Consider the following 26283-nt stretch of genomic DNA (forward strand, 5'->3'; position numbering starts at 1 on the left):
TTCAAATAAAATCGGATCGAAGAGTCATTTGAAATTTAAATTTAAAAAAATTCAAATTAATCATAAGTTTTTAAATTATTCATAAGTATTCTGATTTCGAATACTAAATTTTTAACGTATGTGTGATAAATTATTAAAAAACTTTTTTTTAATTTACTGACAATATAAATAATTTAAAAACTTAAAAGTATTCGTAATTATAAATTATTCAAACTCTTTTAAATATTTTATGACTGACAATTTAATATTTAATGTCGAATTAATTATTAAAAATTGTATGCAACTCTCGTTATCCAGTCGATAAGTTTACAAGCTCAGGTATGTATTTAAAAACATCAAAGTCACAAAAAATTACCGACTGCAACCTTCACAATTCTTATATTTTCACAACAAAATTTATCGAAAATTTTCCTACAGATTCTAATATAAATTTTGATATTTAATAAAATTGATAGATTTATTTTTGAAATAAAATAAATTATTGTAAAAAATAAAATACGTTATCAAAAAAAAAATTAACGTCTAAAAATATAAATAAAATAAATATTTAAATAGAAACTGATAAGAAATCGGTGACTGGCTGCTTTAATCTAATATATATATATATAAGTATATTTTTATTAAAAAATAAATATTTATCATGATTAAAATATATATTAATAATGAAACATATATATATGTATTTACGAATTACTTTCTACATTTAATGTGATATATATTAAATATATATTTTGTGGTGTAACATAAATATGATAAATATTAATAATGTTAACATGAACAATAAATAATAAACTCATTACCACAAAGGATTTAAAATTAAAAAAAAAATATGTAATATATATAATTATAAAAATAAATATTAACGCAATGGTATTTAGCTCTGTAAAAATTCATCAAAATCCGTCGAGTCGTTTTCTAAAACGATTTCTTCAAGTGCGGGTCCTTTTTGCGAGATCGCTCCACCTGGAAGTAAACCAATCTGATGATTGTTGAAAGTAAAAAAAGAGAATAAAAGTAATTAAAAATAATATACGTACGAGGGACAACACCCGTTGCTTTGTAATTTTCAATTTCGCCTCTAAAAACTTCATCAAATGTGTCTTGTCTTTCTTTCAACATTTTTTGTTGCTTTAATTCTTTTTGAAGCACCCGCTCAGAATGCTCACTAGCTAACGCAACTTTAGTACAAAAAATTAAAAAATTACTTAGTTAAATTTTATTTTAAAAAATTAATTATTAAGAAAATAATAATTATGATTAAATGATACCTCTGTAATTATCTAATTCAGATAATTTTTTTTCTTTGTACAAAGCCAATTGAAATCTATGATCCAATTGCTTACTTTGTAGCTCGAGGGTTTCATTTAAATCTTCTAGTTTAAATAACGCTGCTTCAACTTCTTCAAATGCTTCTTCCAGTGTTCCTTTTATAAAAATAATATTTACTTATTATCAAGTCTAATTAAAAATATGAAATATCGGTTACTAATTTTTGGTGGATGACCAGACAAAATATTTTTATGCAACAAATTTTTTTTCACCCGGCCTATGTTCATAATTTTTTCATCTCTATAGGTACATGCGTATCAGGTAAGACACCCAGTACCCGATCACTTCATGTATTTGTATATTTATAATTACTAACTTTTACTAAATATAGATATACAAATACATGAAGTGATCGGGTACTAGATCTTAGATCTTATAATTTTTATGTACGTATGTATGTATATATTTTTGTATCCTGTTAAATAAAACAGATAAAAAAAATTCAAAGAGGACTTATCTTTTTCTACGATCTTTTGGCTTTGGTCATTAAGTCTAAAACCAAAAGGGCGTAAAATTTTTCTTCACTGCCAATCGTAGTGTAGACTTATTTTACAACTAAAAATTGAAAACATAAATTTTTAGCTTCAGAATAAGTCTACAATATGAGTAGCAATAAAAACAATTCTACGCCCTTTTAATTTTAGACTTAATGACTAAATCCAATTTTTTTTTTAATTTTTAGCTTCGAAATAAGTCACCAAAAATATTGGTAATAAAAAAAAATTATAGGCTTCAAGCTAAAGCCAAATGGGCGTATAAAAATATGTCTTTTTGGAATTAGTGACGCGATATATTTACATACATAAAAGTAAATTTATAAAAATAACAATTAAATTATCAGTTAAAAATATTTTTTTTAAATGCAGTAGGACCTCGTTATAAGACTATTTGCTGTCTTTTTTATGAATCAGGCATTTAAATGTAGTAGTTAATGTTTAGTTACTAATTACCTATTTGATCCATTAAGTTTTGAATATCATGATTTATTTTGGGTATTGATGCTAAAGTACAATTTAATATCGTCATATTATTCCATTCTCTATTAAGTTTTTCGTATATTGTACCAACAAGAATATCAACTTCTTGTGCTTTCATTGAATTTTCTTCAGCAAGTTCGTGTAATTCATTCCACTGTAACTGGTAATGATGCAGAACATCTGCGCCCGCATTGTAATTAACTCTGTCAATTGCAATCGGTTTTTTTGGCTTAGGACTCTCACCAAGTGTCAAACCTTTAAAACTAATTATAAAAATATTTTACGCTGCAATTATTATTGTTATTGTAATAATCAATATAAATATATATTTTACCTTGCAGATATGCCATCTTGGACTGTTTGAAATTTACTTTTTAAAGAACCAAACATTGTTGCAATGTAATTATTATTATCAAATTTACATTTATTTATTAATTTAATTTGATAAATGTATATAATATATATGTAATAACATATGCATAAGGTTAAGTGTGTAGTTTATTTATATAAAATTATTTGTTTTGATAAATGATTATAATAAAATATTAATCCATTTTAATTAATGACAAATAAGTTTTGCAATTTATTAATTATCAAAGTAATTAGTTATTTATTTTTTATCGTAATTGTAAATAAACAATAATCCAAGTAAAAAATAAAATAATAATAATTATACTTATAGTACACTAGCGCCGAAGTATTCGGCCGTTTTTCATTTTTTTACATTTTGAATTTCCCGCTAATTTTAGTGGATTCTTTCATGTCGCTTGAAAAGTTTAAAAAAGGGTGCATTCGGAAATGCTCTAGCTCTAGCTACCGCTATATGGCAGCGCTTGACTAGAACTAGAGCTAGAGTATTTCCGAATGCACCCAAAAACAAATTTTAATAAAATTATTAAATTTCAATTTTTAAATTTCGCGCCAAGTTGGCGCTACTGCGCCTCGCTGTACTCAACGTTCATTTTTGCTAAAGTGGGGGGCGAGATAATCGCAAAATCGATTGCTTTGTATCAACTGGCGGTCCAATAGCGTCAGTCAGTATCATCGACAATGACAATGGCAGGAGTAGTCCAGATCCTTCTTTGTTCTTTACGTTTAAATAGTGGCGTCGTGTAAAATTGTGCAGTGATTGTAAAATTTATCTTTTATTAATATCAATTATGTAAAGTATCTGTGGTGTAGTTAAGTGTTGAGTGTTCAGTGCTAGTGAAAAGTGTAAAGTGTTTCGTGCTAGTTAAAAATGTCAAGTGTTTAGTGCTAGTGTAAAGTGTTGCGAATTGCTGATGATGATAACTTCCAAGTTCCTGAACAAACTCATCTGGCATCGTCTGGTGGGAAATAGCAGTTAAGTGACGTTTTTTTAGCTGCAATACACTTGGAGCAATTTAATTCAAATCTCCAAGTGTATTAGGACACCCTTCTGCATATTATTTCCCCGCCAAGGTTTGTACAAACACTTGCGTGTTTTTTTTTAATATTTAAAATTTTTTTCTAACATATTCTGCCATCATTTTATTTTGACGTACGATTTTTTAATATTCTCCAATTTCTAATAATTTATTTTTCGAATTTAAATTTACCACTCGAGTAATTATAACAATTAACAAATTATTAATGAAAAATTAAAATTTTCAACTATATTTTGTAGTCTAATTAATATAATTATTGATACATATAAACTTGAGTGAAATTAATAAATTCCAATTTTTAAATTTCGCGCCAAGGTGGCGCTACTGCGCGTTGCTGTTTTCAACGTTCAAATTTTTGCTAAAATGGAGGGGGGGGAGTGAATCGCAAATCCGATTGCGTTGTATCAACTGGCGGTCCAATAGCGTCAGTCAGTATCATCGACAATGGCAGTAGTAGTCTAGATCCTTCTTTGTTCTTTACGTTTGAATTGAAGCACAGTATTGCAGTGGCGTCGTGTAAAATTGTGCAGTGAATGTAAAATTTATCTTTTATTAATTTAAATTGTGCAAAGTATCTATGGTGTAGTGAAGTGTTGAGTATTTAATGCTAGTGTAAAGTGTTGCAAATTGCTGATGCTGATAACTTCCAAGTTCCTGAACAAACTCATCTGGCATCGTCTGGTGGGAAATAGCAGTTAAGTGACATTTTTTTAGCTGCAATACACTTGGAGCAATTTAAATCAAATTTCCAAGTGTATTAGGACACCCTTCTGTATATTATTTCCCCGCCAAGGTTTGTTCAAACACTCAAGTGTTATTTTTTAAATATTTTTCTATCATATTCTGCCGCCATTTTATTAAGACGTCCGAATTTTAATTAGTCTCCAATTTTTGATAATTTACTTTTCAAATATTTAAATTTACCGCGCAAGTTATAATAATAATTAATTAATTAATTACTTTGGGTAAATTCGGAAATTCTCTAGATCTAGCTATCGCTGTATGGCAACACTTCGCTAGAGCTAGAGCTGGAACTTTTCCGAATGCACTCAAAGTAGTTTTCGGTGTTAGACTAGTGGTTCAGTTTTTGATATTTTAAATATCGCGGGTGATTATGTATGAAAATATGGATTTTAACATCAATTAAAAAAAAAAACAATCGAAGTCGACTATTTTATTAATTTCTTATGATCCTGAAGATAGGAGACATTTAACAATTTTTGAATTTTTGTTTTTCAACAAATCAATTGCAAAAAAATAAGATAAAAACGTGCACATGCAGAAAATTTTAAAAACTACAGGTGCAATTTTTTCAAATAATTTTTTTTTTATGGTTTATCGTCTAAAAAAAAATCCAAAAATTATTAGACGTCTGCTGACTTCAGTATCATAATTTCTTTGCTGATTATGAATGATACTGAAGTTAGCAGACGTCTAATAATTTTTGGATTTTATTTTAGAGAGTAAATTATAAGAAAAAAAAAAATTTGAAAAAATTGCACCTGTAGTTTTTTAAATTCTGTATATGTGCATATTTTTGCACGACTCATGATGCGAAGCATCAGAGAGTGCTTTACGATCGAAAAATTTTTTCCGCCTTACTTCGGCAACTATTTATTTATTTGTTTTTCTGATTGATTTGTTGAAAAAAAAAAAAAATCAAAAAATTTTTAATTTTCTGCTAACTTCAGGATCATGATTATGATCCTAAAGTTGGCAGACAATTAATAATTTCTGAATTTTTTTTTCTACTATTTTATTACAAAAAAAAAAAAAAATACAAAAATGCGCATGTAGAAAATTAAAAAATCTATAAATGCAATTATTTAAAATATTTTTTTTTCTATTGTGTATAATTCTTTAAAAAATCCAAAAATTATTAAACGTCGGCCAAATTCAGTATCATCTGCTGATTACCATTAATTAACTTTTTTATTTTATTGATTACGATAATTATGTTAAATAAATTCTAAAATCAAATTGAGGATAACTAAAACAATGAGTGTGAATGTAGCAGACATCAGAAAAATATAAAATTATTAACAAATAAAGTAAATAATTGATAAAATAAAATTTTAAAAGAATGCGCATTTAAAAAATTTAAAAATTAATAAGTGCATTTTTTATGAATATTATATTTTTAATTATTTACTCTACTTATTTATAATTTTAAATTTGTCTGATGTCTGCTACACTCACACTCATACTAAAATATACTTGCATAAAAATTTTATTTTTTTTCCGTATAATTATTTTTCTTTCTTTTTGTGGGAGTATGCAATAGACATATAAAATTATTTATGAAATTAAATTTTATATATTTTAGCACGTTATTTTTTTTAACATACTTCAAGTATTTTTTAAAAATACTGGAACTTTATAATAATAGTAATGATAATTATAATAATAATCGTATACAAAAATTAAATGGTAAATTATTATTTAAAATATTATTATATTTAATTATTGCAAATGATATTTATATATTTTTATATATATAAATATAAACCAAACGTATTATATGACTATATAAATAATAATGAACAATTTTATTGAGAAAATTTTAGTCACGATAAATTAACAATATATTTATTCTTTATTTATTATTATATTATTTATTTTTTAAACTCGTTACGGCTATAATGGATAATTTTTTTTACTCTTGAAAATACTTATGTACATTATAAAATATATACAGTAATAGTATAATTATAAATCAGTTCTGGCCTACACAAGTTCTATTTTCCCATTTGTTACTTTTTTTTTATTTTTATTATTTTGTAAAAAAAATTCAATCTTATGAAATAATTCCCCTTTAAACTTTTACAAATAACTTGCTTATATATTAATATTAATGACAATAAATAATTTATATTTTATATATTTGAATAATTAATATAATCAAGCTATAATCACTCTTTACAGAGTCTATTATTATTTATTATCAATAAATGAGACAAATCTCTTTTGAACAAGCTTAAGATATAAATAAAATTAAAAAAAAAAAAAAACGTTTACATCACATAGAATTAATAAATTTTTATTTTATCACTTTAATATCGGAACTTTTTTTTATACTCGTATTGTATTTTATTGTTCGATATTTTAATCTTTATTAATTATTATGCATTATAATAAATGCGTTTTAACCCGCGTCAAAAAAAGTTAAGAAAATTTATCGTATGAGAAAATTAAAAGTGTAAGATAATTTTGAATTTTTGAAAATTCAAAAGCTGAAACTAAAGTCAGTTTAGTAAATTCTGTAAGCCTTTTTTGACCTTCAATAATTTTTTTTCAAACTATCTCCACGATTTTTACTTTGCAGTTTAAAAATTGATACACTAGATAATTTTTTATTTCCATTATTCAAAAATTACCAGTTTTTTGTTTTTCGAATACAAGTAAAAAAAAAAAAAAAAGAGTAGTACAGTTGACTTTGTGACAAAATTTCCTCTCATTTGAGTACCCACAACAATATATTTGAATCAAGTGATTGTGAACGACGAACTCGCGGTTAATTCGCGGGTTGTCCACCAATAAATGACTGTATATAAATATATGGTTGTTGGTATTCGTTTGAAAGGAAATTTTGTCTACGTTATGAAAACACAATTCGTTGCATTCAAAAAAATTATTTACAAAAAAACTTTTATTTGTGAGCACAAAGAAATTTTATTTGATAAAAAAACAATTAAAATTTTTATTTGTGGACAACTTAGTAGACATTTGGCTTGAAAAAGTTTACGAAAAATACTAAACCAACAAATTTTTAACTTTTTTTTGACACGGGAATAGTAAAAAAAAATATCTTAGGCCTTTTGAATATGAAATTAAAAATTTAAGTAACATATCAATAGTCGATAAATTTTTATAAAATCATTTCAAATTAATGCGTGTAATTATCTTTACTTATATTTTTATTGCAGTTTTTTTTAATTTCCCATCAACCGACTAAAAAATTCTGCTCTATTTAAATTTCTAAAGTACGTAAAAAAAAAAAAAATATAAGTAATTAATGCATTAAATTTCAGTAAGAAATAAATCTTTGAGCTCTAGTTTAATTTTTATTTTTTTTTAAATAAATACTTAACATTAAATTTAATGACAAAACAATATTAATTTTTACCTTTTCTTTTTTATATACAAAGTTTTCGTCAACTTTAATTTATATTTAACATTTTTTGATACTTTCAGTTACAAAATATTTGATTATTTATTTTCTGAGGATTATTATCATTATTTTTTAAGAAGATTTTATTATTTTTTTGTATTGCAATAATTTAACAAAAATCATTTTACTCCTATTTAAAATATGTAATTATAAACCTTAAATATTTAATAACTTTTAAATTATAAATTTTAAATCTTTTAATTTACTAATTATAAGTAAATAAAATTTATTTTTTTATTCTTACTCACAAGTTTTAAAGTAGCAAAAAAAATATTTATAACATAAAAATAAATTAAAAAATTGATATTTATTTAAATATAAAACTTTCATAACTTAACTAAATCTTCTTAAGACAAATAATTAAGCCTCAAATAATTTATTCATCAGTTATCAATATCTATTAATTTTTTATTGTTATCATTATCATTTTTTTTATCATATTCCAACTTGTAGACTAATAAAAATCAAAGAGAATGTCATGGGTTTTTTTCAAATGAGAAAAAAAAAATTAGTCAACAATAAATGTGTCACTTAAAATTATGATAAATATATAAATATATTTTTTGTCTATTTAAAATGATTATAGTTACCTGTTAGACAGGTGTTTTAAAGGCCCTAAGCTTAGTATCGATGTAGCACCAAGTGCACCTAAATTACATGAATTTGGATTACGTGGACTGTCGATAGTAACAATTGGTAATGCAAAATAACCACCAGTTTGTGCACTTAATTGTGATAGTGGTATATAACTTTGTATGCCTAAACTACTCAATCGTGATAGAGTTTGTGGTGATTTCAAATCGACCACTGGAATAGCCAATTCTGTACCACCATTTGGTAAAGCACTATCCAATTCCTTATGATAACTCTGTTTATGTAAAACTAAACCTTGCGAGGTCGGGTACGCTGCTGAGCAGAGATTACACCTGAGGAAAAAAAAAATAAAATTTAGTATTAATAATTACCATTTAATTACTTCGGTAGATAGAGATGATCTTAAAATTAACAATTAACATTTTTCGGATTTTTTTTTTCGACAAATCAAAAGTCAATTGCAAAAAAATAAAAACTAAAAATATGCACATGTAGAAAATTTCAAAAACTATACACGGAAAAAACCATATAGTAGTGGCAACTCTCTGAGTACTATCCCGGACAGTAATGGATACAGTTTAGATAGAAGTGGATACAGTCTAGATAGTATACAGTACTGTCTGAAATTTTTTTTTTACAGAAAGTACTCAATACTATCCCAGAGAGTAGCTACTACTATATTGTTTTTTCTGTGTCGGTGCAATTTTTTCAAATATTTTTTTTTTTTGTTTAAAAAAAATCCAAAAATTATTGGACGTCGGCTAACTTCAGTATCATAAATAGAGTTGCAAGTAATATATTAAGTGTCTGAGATGGATTATATTTTTTTGGTTTTTTCGTGCAAAAAAATTTATCGAAAACGTTGACAACTTTCGGATGATTATCATTTTGAGTTGACTATTTTTGAAGGTTTAGAAAAATTCTAGACTAAAATAAATTTTCAAGTGAGCACTTTTTTCGAAATTTTTTAAACCAAAATTTAAAAAAAAAGTACTAAATTTTTTTTACTCATATCAGAATTTTTCAAGAACGAGATCTGGAGCTTGAAAATTTTTTTCAAGTGAAATTCTAAAAATTATCTACTCAAAGTTAAGAATTTTTTCAAATTTGGAAGTTTACTGATGTAGATCTTTTGATAACGAATTTTTTTTAATTGCAAAGATTTTTTTTTATGGTGGAAATTTCTCTTTTTAAATTGAAACTACTAAATTATTAATTTAATGATTGCGTGTTACTTGGGGTTTAGTTTGAAAACCGAACAAAAATATTTAAAACCCAATGCTTTACTCGTTGGATTAGTGACGTTTTGCAATAACCACGGATTTAAAATTGAGTTCTAATAATTCAGTAGCATTTTGCACTAAATCCTTCGGATATGATCGTACTCATATCTAAAAAATTTATGATCAACTCAATTTCCGACTTTTTAAAAATGTCTCGATTTAAAACTCGAACTCGTTTTACATTTGAATTTATTACTTACTTATAATCTAATTTATTTGTCGTGCGATGAGATGCCATATGTTGAATTAAAACTTCTTGACTTTGAAAACTTTTATCGCATATTTGGCAGGTCAACGCAGCTCTGTAGGAAAACATATTTTATTAATTACTTTTATTTAAATATCACCAGCTGTAATTTCCAGTGACATATTCGGCTGCGGAATTTCGAAATCTCGTAACTGACAAAAATAAAGATTACAAAAAAATTTTATCAGTTACTGGGTTTTGAAATTTGGCAGCCGTAATATCTTTGATTAAAAACGGGTGAGAGGGGGGAGTGAGAATGTGTGAGGATACGGAATGTGTAGCACCCTAGAATACTGTGGAATTTTTAATAAATTCCGAAAGTTTTCAGAATAAAACTACAACATTTTTAGTGAAAATTCCATAGCGTTACACATTATCGCCACCCTCGCATACTAAATCCTTTCAAAATCAATGAGACGAAAAGTTATCGCTGAAATCGCGAGTGAAAAACGGCGGGGTTGCGGGTGGTTATGAAAAGAACTGAGAATTCATAAAAATCTACATGAATTATTATTTTTAATTAATATCTAAATTTATCACGGATATTATGGACAATTGGTTGATTAATTAATCAATTAATTTTCCATAATACTCATGGTAAGTTTAGATATTTACATATTCTAGACGTGATTAAGCTGAACAATCACTAATTAATATTTCAAACTTTTATAAGCTGATAGAAAAAATTTGCTGCAAATTTTTAAAACAATAAAGTAAAAACAAAAATCGATATATTATTTCAAACTTTGAGCTTTAAAACTCATAAAAACTTCAACAAAATTTTGTTGGACCGTTGATTAAAAATGTCGGAACTCGTATTCATTTTAACTTTTATCCGACTTTAACTTTTTTAATTTTACTTTCCAACTTTTTATGCTCAATATTTTTTTCCCCACATAAATAATTCATCACTGGAATATTTAAGTCTAAATATTTTTAAGTGATCATTTTTTTTCTTAAAATTTTTTATTCTAGATGGCCAATAGTTTTTTTTTTTGACAAATATTTATTTATTAATTTAAGGTAAGAGATTTAGTACCCGATCACTCCATGTATTTGTATAGATATGTTAAGTAAAATTTAGTATATATAAATATACGGTAACACGACTTTATCTCTTTGGACAAAATATCCCCAACAAAATCTTCCTATGACAAAATCTCTCCAGGATAAAATTTCTAAAATTATTTTTATTAGTCCAATCCCTGATGGCCATCGCTTCAAAAATTTCACGTTCAGTGATATTGATTAACTTCTCAGTAAGTTTACGTCAAGTTTTTGCAATTGACGATGATGTCAAATTTGGGCTGGGGATTTCTCATGATTTCATACATGTATGTGTAACACATTCTATTTATTTATGATGGTTCTAGGCCAGAATATCCAATGTAAAAAGATCCAGTGCGAAAATATCCATAAGTCATTAATTTTCTGCATCAATGGACAATTTTTTCAATGGATATTATTGCATTGGATATTTTTCATGGATATTTTTATGATGGATATTCTGACTGGTCATCATTTATGATATACACATAAAATGTGAAAAAAAAACCTGAATACGATTCCAGTCGTAAGTGTAGAAATCATTATAATTACATAGATTATTATAAGATCTCGTTTATAGAGATCGTGTTCAACAGATTTTGTCCTGGAGAGATTTTGTCGGGGAGATATCATGGTGGAACCTAAATATACAAATACATGAGTGATCGGGCACTAGTTCCTTGATCGGGTACTAGGTCTCTTACTTTACTTAAAAATAAAAATAAAAAAAAAATTACCTAGTCGGTCTTCCTCTTCGTGCAGGCGGCAATAATGAACTTGATTCCTGGGTAAGATCAATCGTAGGTGGTCTAGGTGGTCTCTCAATATCCTGCGTCGTTTGTTTACTTTGTTTATTTTGCGGCACAGCGAATTGTTGGTCCTGTTGTTGTTGCTGCTGTTGCTGCTGCTGCTGTTTCCTCTGAGAACTCGTAGGAATAATAGAAATAGCAGAATTTAAATTTAAAGCAGTAACCGAAGGGGAAGTTGGCGCTGCGGCACGTTGTTGGGGCGGCTGTTGTTGTTGTTGTTGTTGTTGTTGTTGTGCCGGTGGCTGTTGTTTCTGCTGCTCTCCAGATTTGTTTTTATTAGCCGTTGGTGTTACCGTAATCCCTCGCGCTGCTAAGACATTGGCTACTGCCTTAGCATCAGGTTTTTTCGGTGGTGCTGTCCCTGGACTCTGCACTTGAGCTGGAGTGGAACCTTCAGATTAGCAAACACATATTTTCCGTTGGCTTTTTCCTTTTTCAGATGTAAAGAAAAAGTTTTTACAACAAATAATAATTCAATCTACTTAATTACCGTAAAATAACGTGCATTTTTTTGAATATTTATTAAAAATTTTTACACTATTTTATATATAGTAAGATAAAAGCCCCTATACCTGCTCACTTTTCATTGGAGTGAGATTTAATTACTCAATATAAATGATTAAATAAAATGAAAAACCATATTTTTTTTTTTTTTTAGTTATTTTTTGTAGTTTTAAGTATTAGAATAAAGTTCAAGTTTAAAGAATAATGTTGATAATTAATTATTATTAATTTGTTAAATAAGGTCCTTGAGTGTACCCATAGTCGCTCAAAGACAATATCAATTAAACTATGGTAAGTTTATTGATTTGGAAAATAATCTATAAATTATATTACTTTATTATTTTATAATAAAAAATTTCATGAATTTTAAAAATATATTTAATAAGATATAATTATCACAATTCTTAAAAAATTTGACGTCCCTAAAGTAATCTAACGAATGAACGTCAAAGTAAAAAATGCCCGGCTGAGCGCGATTTTGAAAACAGCCATTTAATTTAAATTTATAATCTATTATAAAATAATTTGTTACATTATTTTAATACATTTAGATTCACAAATAATTATTTATCGATAATAATTTTTTTAGTTGACATTTGTCTTTATAAAAATTATAAAAAACGCATTAAACAGTTAAAGTGAGCGACTAATGGTACTGAGCGGGTATAGGGGCTTTTACCTTAAATTATAAATTCTTTTTTTAGTAAATTTAGAATTTTTATTCGACTTTCCCTTCAATTAATTATACTACTTATATATTATCGTTTGTAATTAAAAACTTCAATTTTTTTTATTTTACGAGGCAAAAAAAACAGACGTTAAAAAATTATTTTCAACTTTAAGAAGAAAAATTTTTTTTTTCAATTTTTATAATCTCTTACAAGCGCAATAAATTTAAATCATTCTTTGATCACCGCAGTCTGAAATTGTATTTCACCCCAGGTTACACTGCAATTTGTCATGATTACCTGCAGTGGAACTTAAAATTTAATTGTCAGCAGCCAGTCAGAAACAAGTTAATTTATGTACCCAAAGATCGGAACGTTTTTGCGCAACAAATATGAACAAAATTTATGTAATTTGGCTGCCTAAGGGGTAATTAAGGGGGGCTGCAATTTTCAACTGACAGACTAACGTCTGGGCGAAACATTTCAGAAATCTAGATCCAGTAGATTTTTTACTTTTCATTTCGTTTTTTTATTTTCGTACCGGGAAAAACGTTACGATTTTCAGGTACATATTAATTTAAGACCAATGGTACGATCAACTATTGGCGTAAGTGTGAATTGTCATTTGCAATTTATAATTAAGCAGACCCCGATATTCAAGCTGGCAGGAAGCCAACAAAAATTTTAATTTCCATCAGTTGACGGCAACTGGTCGCGAACTTTCTGGGAAAGTTGGCGTTCCATTAATTGACGGAAAGTTGCCTTAAATTTTCTCAGAAAGTTAGCGACAGGTTGCGGCAGTAGATTGGCGACAACTTTCTGGGAAAGTTGGTAACAACTTGTAGTCAAGTTACAAAAGCTGAAAGTTGTAGTCAACTTGGTCGCAACTAATTAACCCAACTTTCTGACCAGAGTCTCGCTATCAAGAGAAACTACAAATACTATTTATTATTGACACTAATTTTTACAAAACTTAATCAAAAAAGTCAGAACTGTTATTAACGTAACTAAAATTAATGCTCTAAAATTTCTATTAAACAAAATTACATGTTTCAGAGTTTAAATTGCGAAAGCTTTCAGTCAGCGGGCAGGAATATAATTTGTTTCTTCCCAAAAGACGAAGCAAATTTGTTTCCGCGCATTTGCTAATATTCATTCGCGGCATTGGACTGAAATTAATTTGTTTCGACTGGCTGTAGAGACACTGAAACTTGAAGTTTAGATGCTGGTGTCATGAAAAGATTCATTCAAAATAATAAAATTGAAGGAACAACTTTAAATCACCTCATTTTACGGTAGATCTTTAACGAAACTTTTTGAAAATAAAATAAAAAATAAAACCCAACAACAAAAATGAACAATAAATAAAAAAGACTCACCAGGTTGACGAACACTGAGAGTAATGGAGTCAGTTAAATGAATAGTAGAGTCATTTCTACCACCCGATTGACCTGATTGAGTGGCTCCTTGGACATTTTGTATAATAGGTACTCCATCATTTCTCTTTTGCTGCGCAATGACATGACAGTCAGCATCTTCATTCCTATCGGGTATCAATAAATCCATTCTTCTTTGCTTGCTACTACTGGCTTCTGAAGCCCGTTGCTGCTGCTGCTGTTGTTGCTGCTGTTGCTGCTGCTGTACCTGTTGCGGTGGACCTTGAGGAGGAAGCGGCCTTTTAAGTCTCTGCCGGGGAACCTGAGTCTGCACTGGAGGCGGTCTCGGACCTCGAGGATTCGGCATCATCGTAGGAGGATATCGCCCCCTCGGCATTTGTTGTTGCAGCTGTTGCTGCAACTGTGGGTGCATTTGCGAGGGTCCTGGATACTGTGAATAAGCCGGACCATATTGTGAACCATACAAATGGGCCAGTTGAGGAGGGTACTGATGCATCGGTGGTCCGGGCTGATGACTACTAGGCATGCGATGATACATCGGTGGTCTCCCCGCCGGTTGTACAAAATAATTTGGTCCAGGTATCATTGTATTGGCACCCGGTGGTAATGATGGCGGCATTTGGGGCTGAGGTAACGCCATTCGCTGAACTTGTTGGGCTAATTGTTGTACTGGTGGCGGTAATTGATCAAAATTTATTGGCGGTATTATTTGTTGCTGCTGATGTTGAAGCTGCTGCTGCTGCTGTTGCTGGTGATGATGATGATCTTGCTGCTGATGATGGTGATGGTGTTGCTGAGAGGAATATGAGGGCGAATGAGTTTGATGGGAAGAAGTCAAAGGCGACGTACGATTTATTTGAAGAGGATTCAATGGATCTAAACTCATAGGATGTGGGGACAAATTATGAGGTGAGTTTGTGTGAGGGGAAATATTGTGCGGGGAGCGATGATTTATTAAATTTGGTGAATTATGTCCCAAATTAGGTGCACCATCAGTTATTCTCGGTGACAATTGGCTAACTTGTGACGGAATAATACTTATATTTGGTGATAAAGGATTATTATGTACTTCATGTGACTGTGATTTGTGCAACGACAATTCAACAGACGTTGAAAATACTAGTGATGAACAGCCTGGCACATTGCATTGATAATGACCAGCTTTCAATCTATGATCATCCAACATTGTTATGTCACTAAACTTTTCCCCGCACACACGACATTTACTGACTGTCTCAGCCAATCTTTCAAGCGACACATACTCTGTATCAACAGATGAATTGTGAGAAGACGACGTATGCGAAGATCTTTCTTCACTATTTTTTCTGTGATTATGTTCTGTCAGTAAATTTTGCAACAGCAGACCAGCTTCTGTGCTGTTATCCGTATTATCTTTGCCCGTTTGATCATTGTCTTTATTTACATTATCGTCAGTATTATCGTCATCTTTAGAAGAATTTAAATTTTCAATTTGACTCCAATTGATACTCGAATTCAATCGTGATCCGTCGTTATTATTATTCTTACTCGATTTTTCGGAGCTTTTTTTCGCTGGGTAAAGTTCTATTGCTGAATTATTTGACAATAGTTTTAAGGCATCATTATCATTGATACGGGAACTGATGACGTCTGATGATGATTCATCGGGACTGTCATCTTCGTCTCTCGGTGACATATCTTCTCTTATTGTACTGAAATAAATAAATTTATTAATGTTCAATACTTAAAATAACCAATAGTTTAATTAATATTTATATAATCACTGAAACTCAAACTATTTTAATGTTCATTGTTTTTTTTTTAATTATGAATGAAAAAAAAAAAAAAATTACGCTTACTTTGAACCTTTGGATAACTAACAATGCAATTTAAAATGAACTCTTATCACTTACACGCTAGTGATTAAAAGTGAGTGTAGATAATGATAGTACCCCAATTAAAATAACATATTTTAAAGCTAATGAATATAGAAATTAACTCTCATGGTCAATTGATGGCCGTTTTAAGCGAAAATGAATACACCGACTGATAAATTCTTTTAAAAAATAATAATAGTCAATTTTCATTCATGTAGTGATCGATGTGTTGTAAACTGATCTCAACAATTTTATACCATAAGTGATGTACCTGAAGATCAGGACATTTTTCGCGAGAAAATGAAAAAAATTTATGTAATTTGACAGCTTGAGGGGTAGTTCCGGAGGTTGGGGTGGCCTAAGATTTTCGGCTGACATACCAGCATCTATACGAAACATTTCAGAAATCTAGTCCAGTAGATTTTTTACTTTCAATTTTTTTTTTGTTGCGCGAAGAACGTTCTGATATTCAGGTACATGACAAGTAATCCATACAAATTGATCCCACTGACATCTGATCCCATCGACATTCGATTTAAAATAATGAAGATGGAGGTTTTGAAGATGATGATAACGAAAGATATGAAAATCTTAATGAAACTGATGAATTAGAAGATCAGTTGTCAGTTGAATCTAGTCTGTGGGATCACTTGTCAGGGATCAGTTGTCATGGAACCGTAGTGATCACCTCAGTAATAATAATAATAATAATAATAATAATGAATAATGACCTACCTAGTCTGTTCACCAATTTTTTTTAAATTTTCAATAGTTTCTCTGTAAGTTGCGTCAATAGGATCTGGTTCTTCAGTATCTTCACTTTCTTCTACATTATTTCTGTCATCATCTTCATGGTGATAATTATCAACGTTATGCAAATCATCATTATCAACATTTTGGTCATCTTTTTCACAAGTATTTGCCATATCACTTCCTACCCCAGAATCACCTTCATTTGTCTCCACAGATGGTCTTTCTTCATTATCTTCAAGAAAATTATCCTCTTCATTATTATCATAATTATCATCCTGATAATTATCGTCTTCATTAACAATCACATTTTCAAATTCATGTGGTACTTGATCGGTTTGCTCTTCATTATCATCATCCAGTGTATCTTCATGCTCCTCCTGCTCCTCCTCGTGCCGATGGGGTTTTTGTTCTTCACCTGCCACCTCTTCAGAGTGTGAATTATCGCTATCGAAATCCAAATCCCGACTTATTACTGCAAAATCGCGGTGATTTTGTTTCTTCAGGGTTAATTTAAGTGATCCCTTTTTCTCTTGAGATAGACAATATTTGTCTTTTTCTTTTTTTTTAACTAAATGCAAATTGCTGCACCTTTTTAAAACTATTCTAGGTTGTCCAAGGTGTAGAGTTATGTGAGAGCGTAATTCTTTTTTAGTTAAAAATTGTTGTGAACAAACTTCACACTGTGGCAATTCTTCCGAAACACACTCTAGAGATTTTACAATATTCAATTGCTCCTCTAAAACAAAAAAAATATATTTATTAAACATATTGTTCATTTCCAGCTAAAAGGAAAAAATAATAGTGGAAAAACTAGTTTCAAATATCAGCAAAGTTCATGTACCTGAAGATCGGAAGGTTAAGTGGTAAGTTGGGGTGGCCTGTAATTTTCGGCTGATGTGCGAAACATTTCCGAAATCTAGATCCAGTAGATTTTTTACTTTTCGTTTTTGGTTTTTTATTTTTGTTACGCGAAAAACCTCCCGATCTTCAGGTACATGGAATTTGCTGATATTTGAAACTGTAATTTTTTTATACGAGGGCACTGTTTTTGTACTAAGAACTGTAATTATTCCACGGCTCTTTTTGTCATGTAGTTAAATATCTAATTCAATATCGCTGTTTGCCAGAATTTAAAATTTTGACAGCCCTTCCGTTTTTTTTTAATTGTGCGAAAATAGTTTCTGCAGCTAATTTGCTATTTGCGCACCTAAATAGCCCCTAATTTTTACATAATTGAAATTCAATTTTATTGAGTTGGGTCAGCCAATTTTACAGACATATATCGCGGGTTACACGACACAGAAAAAAAATGTAATTCTTGGTCTAAGAAATTTATTTATTTAAATTTTTCAGTAAAGTTAATTTTTCATTTAATACTTTACTATTTTTTTGGTAGTGATTATTTTTCCAAAAATAGTCTACTTGCCACAACAATAAATATTTTGTAAAAAAATTATAAAATTCTATAAAAAACTTTAATTAATTAATTTCTTTAAACGAAAATATTTTTTGAATCAGATTCAATCAAAAAATAATCATTTCTCTTCCAATTAACTTTTCGATTTCTGATTAAACCTGATTAGAATTTTCCAATCAGATACAATGGGAATTTTTAATCAGGTACAGAAATAACTGAATTTATAATTCATTATTCCAATAATTTTTTCACAAAATCAAAGATTTATTGGATTATTTAAAATATATCATTTAAATTTACAAAATATTTAATTATCAATAAGAAATTTTTAATTATACTGTCAATTGCTCGATAAAGTCTTAATAAATAAGAGAAGAAGTTTCAGATCAATACTAATTTAATTGTTGTCCGTTAGTCCAAAAACATCTTAAATAAAGATAAATAAATATCAATTATTATAACAGTTATCAATCAAGTCCAATTGTACGAATACATTCAATATAAATTAAACATCCAATTAAATTTTAATCAATAACTTCACATGCGATCAATCTAACAGAAAAAGAATTCGACAAGTAAATTTTACCAAACACTAATTAATTGGTGTCAAATAAAATACACTAATTTTAGCGAAAAATCTGGGCATCAATTAATTTGGATCCGGAAATTCAAATGATTTATGACAATTGCTCGTTAATTGGAAATAATTTATCTAAAAAATCTAATTATCTAATTCATTGTAATAAATTAGTTCCCTTTCTTGACAATTAAACTTTAATTAAAATCAATTTCGTTTTAATTAAAATACTTGATCATTTTTTTTTTATTCATATAATAAATAATAATATGATTCTGAAGTTACCAGACAATTAATAGTTTTTGCATATATTTCTAAATAAATCAATTGCAGAAAAAAAATATCGAAAAATATGCACGTGTAAAAAATTAAAAAAACTATAAGTGCAATTTTTTTAAATATTTTTTTTTTACAATTTATGGTTTTAAATAAATTCAAAAACTTATTAGACGTCAGCTAACTTAAGTATCATAGTAATAAATAGTAAATGATACTAGCCGACGTCTAGTAATTTTTGAATTTTTTTTAAAATGACAGATAGTAAAAAAAATAAATATTTGAAAAATTGCACCTGTATCTTTGTTAATTTTCTACATGTGCATATTTTTAGTTTCTTTTATTTGCAATTAATTTTGCGAAAAGAAAAACGAAAATTGTTAACTGTCTGCTAACTTTGAGATCATTAATAATAATTAGTTTAATTAAATCATTTATGATCTTTAAGTAAGAAGACAATAAGCAATTTTTTGAATTTTTTTAAACAAATAAATTACAAAATAAAAATATTCGAGTGTAAATGTGGCTGACGACTGGCAGTTTTTCAAATTTTTGAATAAATAAATAAAATGAAAGAATAAAAATTAAAAAATTTTTTTTATTTAAAAATCAGTACGCGCTTTTTTTTAAATTTCATTATTTATTTATTTATTTTTAATTTATAAACTGTTTCATATCTGCTACATTCACACTCATAAAAAAAATATACACACGTAGAGAATTAAAAAAACTATAGGTGTGATTTTTTTAAATATTTTTTTTTTATAATTTATCATTTCTAAAAAAATCCAAAAGTTATTAGATGTCAACTAGTTTCAAAATAATTATTTAAACAAATTTACTAATATGTATAAGTAAAATTAAATCTAGTTCGTTTAAATATATAAATATATATATATAAAAACAATGCACATGTACATGAACTTGTAATGTAAACAGCAATTAACCCACTGTTGTATTAAAATGTACATGCAATCGTACATCTATAATCAAATGAAATCAAATTGTTCCATAAAACCACTAGTTTCTGCAATTCAAGCAAAGCTTTAACTATTTCCATACTTTTTAAAAACTATTATCTTTTATTTATCAGATCTAATTATTTAATTGTTAATGTTTGTTACACTTTTTCATGCGATCAACTGACGCCGCTGCGATATCGTTTTTTTTCTTTTGTTTTTTTTTTTTTTTTCTATGAAAAATTTAACCACCAGAGGCGCGGCAGTTCTTTGTTAAAAAACATGAAGTTAATTATTTTAATTATTTAAATGCCTAATTACAATAATTGATTATCAATAGTTACTAATATTAAATAATATAGATAATGTTTGACATTAAATAGTAAATTTTTAAACGTCAAATGTTAAAAAAAATATTCAAGTATTTTAAATTTCCCGCTATAAAATAATAAGTAGGACAGTAAAAAGACTTTTGATTAGATATTAATAATAAAAAAAATAATTGGTAATTATGTTTTATTTATTTACTGATAATTATAAATATTTCTTTTATTTTTACTTTATTTTTTATTATTTGTCAATGAATTTAATGACAAAAGATATTTTCAATTTATGAATAAATCTGTCTTGAGGTTATATCCCAAGCGGCACAAAAAAAATTTTTAAATTTAAGTTAACAATGAGTTAAATTATAAAATATTGTCACCTTAAATTTAACAAAAAGTCAATAATTTTTTTTGTGCCACTTGGGATCTTTAAAAACGTCATAAAAAAAAGTATTAATATTTTTATCTTTCATAAATTATTTAGTAGCAAATAAAATAACTATGGAATATTTTTTTACTCAGCAGTAATTATGATATTTAAAATATCAAGCGTTCAGCAATTTTTTATTTTTTAAAATGAGTTAAAAAAATTACGTATGATACTGAAGTTAGCAGACGTCTAATAATTTTTGGATTTTTTTTTAGACGATAGAAGATAAAAAAAAAATATTTGAAAAAATTGCACCTGTAGTTTTTAAAATTTTCTACATGTGCATATTTTTATTTTATTTTTTTACAATTGATTTATTGAAATACGAAAATCCAAAAAATTTAAATTGTCTGCTAACTTCAGGATCATAAATTACGTGTGAATGCAGAAGACATTAGACAAATTTAAAATTATAAATAAATAGAGTAAATAATTAAAAAAAAAATATTTAAAAAAAATGCACTTGTTAATTTTTAAATTTTTTAGATGCGTATTTTTTTTAAATTGTATTTTATTAATTATTTACTCTATTTATTTATAATTTTGAATTTGTCTGTCTGCTATACATTCACACTCATAAAAAAAAGATGATCTCGAAGTTAGCAGACAATTAAAAATTTTTGATTTTTTTTTTCAACAACTTAGAGCCAGTTTTTCAAACCAGGTTCATTTTTAATCCTAGTTTAATTACCATTGCTGGTATATCTATATATTATTGATATGTAGATATACTAGCAATATTAATTAAAACCCGGATAAGAATAAACTCGGTTCGAAAAACTGGCCCTTAATTTAAAAAAAAATATAAAATAAATATGCACATGTAGAAAATTAAAAAAACTATAAATGCAATTTTTTAAAATAATTTATCGTTTTAAAAAATATCTAAAAATTATTAGAAGTCTGCTAATTTCAGTATCATAAAAAAATGATATATTTTAAAAAATTATTTTTTGATTAAAATTTAATTTATGATACTTGAATTAACAGACATTCAAGTATTTTTTAGTTTTCATAAACAAATGACATGTTGATAAAAAAATTATTTGAAAATTTGCATTTAAATATTCTTCAAAGTCTAGTACACGGAAAAAAAAATGAAATATGTAAGTTGAGAAACGATAAGTAAAATAATGATAAAGTGATCAGTAAATACTATAATTGTAAATAGTTATTCTTTTATTTATAATTAAAATGCAAGTAATTATCGGATAAATATTAAAATTTCTTGTGTATGCAGGAAAAATTAATAATCCTGAAGTTAACAGACAATTAACAGTTCTCGGATTTTTTTTTACCAAATCAATTACAAAAACTGAAAAACTAAAAATATGCACGTGTAGAAAATTAAAGAAACCATAAGTGCATTTTTTTTTATAATTTATCGTTTTTAAAAAATTCCATAAACTATTAGACATCGGCTAACCACTATCATAAAAGATAACATTCGAGCTTTAAAAATCGTAACTTAAACATAAAAAATTTACGGCACGTATTATAAAATTTATTGTTTGAAATGTTAGAATTTTCTATACTCACATCCAGGTTTTATGTTCCTGAAGATTGGAGCATTTTTCGCAGAACGAAAATGAAAAAATTTATGTAATTTAACAGCTTAAGGAGTAATTGGGGGTGGCTGCAATTTTCAGCTGACAGACTAACGTCTGTGCAAAACATTTCAGAAATCTAGATCCAATAGATTTTTTACTTTTCACTTTCGTTCCACGAAAAACGTTCCGATTTTCTGATACATCAACTTCCGGGTTATAATTTCAAACGCTAATTTTTAGTTTCTTTTTTCTGTGGGGTTACAATGCCAATAACCAGACAATTATTATTCATTTTTATAAATGGAGAAAAAAAAGAACCTGTGTAAAAAAAAAATTGTTAAAAAAAAGTGTTGACTATTCTAAACTTCAAAACGTGACACAACGACGAACTTTGTCTGAACGTTTTTTAAACTTTTGAAAATTCAAGGGAAAAATCAATAAGTATCCTTGTATTATTAAGATATGCTAATACCGTTTAGAAATACTTCAAAATTAGTCTTTTCTGAACATATTTTGCACTGAAAAATGTTAACTTGAAGTATTGTCAATTGCTTTTTTCTGTGTATTTTCAGAAGTTTAAAAATCGTTTAAAAAAAGTTCGTCGTTGTGTCACGTTTTGATGTTTAGAATAGTCAACACTTTTTTAACTTTTTTTCAACAATTTTTTTTATACTTAAGTATGATTATAATTTTAATTTGCTTATTTGCTTAATGTATATTATAAGTTTTAATTAGTTTATTATTGACTGTCCGCTGACTAAATTTTAAAAATTTTCCATTCATTTTTTCGAGTGTGAATGAAGCAAACATCAGACAAATTTGAAATTATAAATAAATGGAGTAAATAATTAATAAAATAAAATTTTTAAAAAATGCGCATTTGAAAAATTTCAAAATTAATCAGTGCATTTTTTAAAAATATTATTTTTCAAATTAACTACTCTACTTATTTATAATTTTAAATTTGTCTGTCTGTTCCATTCACACTCATTTATTTTTCTGTTAATAATGAATTTATTTTTTAAAAATAAAAAAATTCCGGGGTGTCTGTTGATAAACACAATGATTCCGCGCGTTTTCATCCCCCGACAAAATATCCTAGCAGCAACATTTATCTTTTTTATTTAAATGTTTTATTTGTACTATCCACAACTAATGTGGGTGCTTGTTTTTCAGGAAAATTGTGAAAATTATATCGAAAGATATTTTGTCGGGGGATGAAAACGTGAATTACTAAACTTAATAATTGTTAAAATTTTCCACCAAAACTAAGTAATTAAATTTGTAAAATTTATTTACAAATGTTATAAATAATTAACATACCTAATATTGGTAATCCTGTTTCGTTTTCTTCACTAGTATCAATTCTATTATTTTTTTCCGGGAAATCAAATCCATCAAAATCTGGTTCCAATGGACTGTTCATTTCCACCCTTAAAAAAATGAAAAAAAAACATAAATACATACAAAAAAATAAAAATAACAATGATTTGTTATTAATAATAATAAAATAAATAATAAATAATAATTTATAAAAATATAATAAAACACATAAAATTTATTACCAAATATTACTTACATTCATTGTCAACAGTAATGATGACAATCATAAACAATTTATTATCGTATACGTAATCGTTCTTTAGTTAGTGTTGCATATATAGATATATATTCTTATTTATTTATTATATTCTTAATATATATGTATATCAAGCCATTTTAGTTTGCTGCAATTCATATATGAGCATTAAATTAATAGTTGTTAATAATTTACTTACATCTAACAAACTAATTTAAAACTATAGTTTAAAATAAACTAATTAATTAAAATATTAATTTAAAAAAACTAAAATACTGCCAAAAATTAATAAGCCAGTGGATTAGAAAGCAACAAGTTTTTTTTCACATGACACTTTATTATCAATTGATAAATAAATAACGGTATTTTGTAGCGGCAAAAGTGTTAATTCAATCAGATTTTATCTATTTATTAATTTAATTAATTCACTTAATTATCAAAACAAATCATCAGCGAAAAAATTTTTATAACGTCAAAAACAATAACAATAATTGCTTATTATCGTTTGAGTAAAGTAGCAATACAATGTAGTAAATCATGACACATAGTAGTTAATAGTTGATTGAAAAACATGGCTGACGTGAAAATCACTAGCACTATTCATATATGAAAAATACACGCGCCACATTCGAAGCTACAAAATATTAGCGGGATTAAATATCACTTTTGTATACATAACATATTTACATTTATAGCTATTAAATATATATATACAATATACACATTTATATTTCTATATACACATACATTTACGTATCTTTATATAAGTATACTATACTATAAAAGTATAGAATAATAATATCGTACCCAATCGTCCTTCAGTTACGTTTGTCTTTGCCCGGTACTTGTCAGGTAATATGGCGGCGTGATAATGAAATTCACAGGAATGGACAGATGAAACAAACGTGATATGATATGACCGCGGTCAGAGTTTCAGAAATCTGTTCAGCGTTGGTATGTTGTCTCAGTATTGTGTTGTATTCTCAGAGAACGCGGCCAGCGACATGCGCGAAGCGTGATGAAACATCGCGAGCGTGCCGGAGAAAGAGCTTTACTTCGTCCCCACTTCTATTCGTGTCTTTAATTTTCTATGTCTGTTGCTGCTGCTTATGCTGCTGGTGCTGGTGCCTGCCTGGTTGCCTGCCTGTTTCACTTCCCCCTGTCCCTGTCCCTGTCCCTGTCGTAGCTGCTGGTTTAAATGTCTTTCATTGTATTAGCAAACTGCACTGTACACAAATGTTGTTACGGTATTGGAATAGTATTAGTAAGACTTGACAGACTATGGTATGGTATGGTATGGAATGGTATGGGTAAGAGTATGAGACTTGATATGGGTTCCTGTAGGAGTAGGATACGAATTACAGTTACATCTGACCATCTGACACATGACAAATGTTCTCAGCATGCGCATGCCAGCGGCTTATACACACAACCAAACCTTTGGATGTATAAGTTCTTTAGGATTTAGGTTTTAATTTTCATCAGCTTCCTAACAGATGGAACTAAAAATCTATGGCTCGAAATGGGGGTAAAGCTGAAGCGAATTTCATTTTAGCAAACCTGACTCGTCGAGGTAAAATAGTAGGGGACCAATGGCGAGAAAGTAGATTGTGTGCATGCGTATTTAGAATCTAAAGATTTTATACTTTTTTTTTTTCTACCCCCTCTTCCTCAAAACTGATGAGTTTTCACAAAAAATACACTTGCGGAAAATACAGACACAACTACAATTTATCAGCATCAAATAGTTAATTTAATTCTATATGATTTTAAAAAAGATTTGATGAAAGATTTCATAACTCGACCCCGCCTTTTTTAATTACCACAATTATAGCTTGAGTAATAGTTAATGGTTAGTTTTGCGTTGCTGTTATATTTTCGTTTGTGTTATTTTACAATTAAGCTGTGTTAACATTAAATGCGATTAGAGTAGATACTTGTATTCAATATTACATCGATGTGAACTTTAATGGTTTCCATGATGGCGGATACACCGATGACGTAGTAGTTAACTCAACGGATGTGGTATAGTAGTTAAACTTTACGGCAGAACCTCTCGAATCCAACGGATTCTAAACTTGTATATTGATTGTATGAGACTCAAATATTTAAATAGTAATTTTTA

General features: G+C 27.7%; 2 protein-coding genes across 7 annotated transcripts; both read right to left on the bottom strand.

Annotated features, from left to right (window-relative positions):
- Nucleotides 1–656: 656 nt before the first annotated feature.
- On the bottom strand, nt 657–2942 carry LOC130672823 (dysbindin protein homolog). Its single transcript, XM_057477576.1, has 5 exons — nt 2641–2942; nt 2280–2569; nt 1269–1424; nt 1038–1178; nt 657–963 (listed from the first exon to the last, which is right to left on the bottom strand). The coding sequence occupies exons 1-5, from the start codon at nt 2694–2696 to the stop codon at nt 875–877; spliced, it is 732 nt and encodes a 243-aa protein (XP_057333559.1). The 5' UTR covers nt 2697–2942; the 3' UTR covers nt 657–874.
- Nucleotides 2943–8236: 5294 nt separating this feature from the next.
- LOC130672921 (uncharacterized) lies at nt 8237–26283 on the bottom strand. 6 transcript variants are annotated; one of them, XM_057477714.1, is made up of 8 exons: nt 26112–26282; nt 24159–24306; nt 23903–24012; nt 17027–17780; nt 14418–16126; nt 11795–12257; nt 9964–10065; nt 8237–8812 (listed from the first exon to the last, which is right to left on the bottom strand). In XM_057477714.1, coding segments are annotated over exons 2-8 (3480 nt in total). In that variant the 5' UTR covers nt 24161–24306; nt 26112–26282; the 3' UTR covers nt 8237–8472. The 6 variants fall into 6 exon arrangements, with proteins under 6 accessions (XP_057333697.1, XP_057333694.1, XP_057333700.1 ...); XM_057477711.1 differs by lacking the exon at nt 26112–26282 and adding an exon at nt 24966–25945; XM_057477717.1 differs by lacking the exon at nt 26112–26282 and adding an exon at nt 24966–25944 and having other exon boundaries at nt 11795–12245.

This window comes from Microplitis mediator, chromosome 8 (genome assembly GCF_029852145.1).
Source record: "Microplitis mediator isolate UGA2020A chromosome 8, iyMicMedi2.1, whole genome shotgun sequence".
NCBI classification, from domain to species: Eukaryota; Metazoa; Arthropoda; class Insecta; order Hymenoptera; family Braconidae; genus Microplitis; species Microplitis mediator.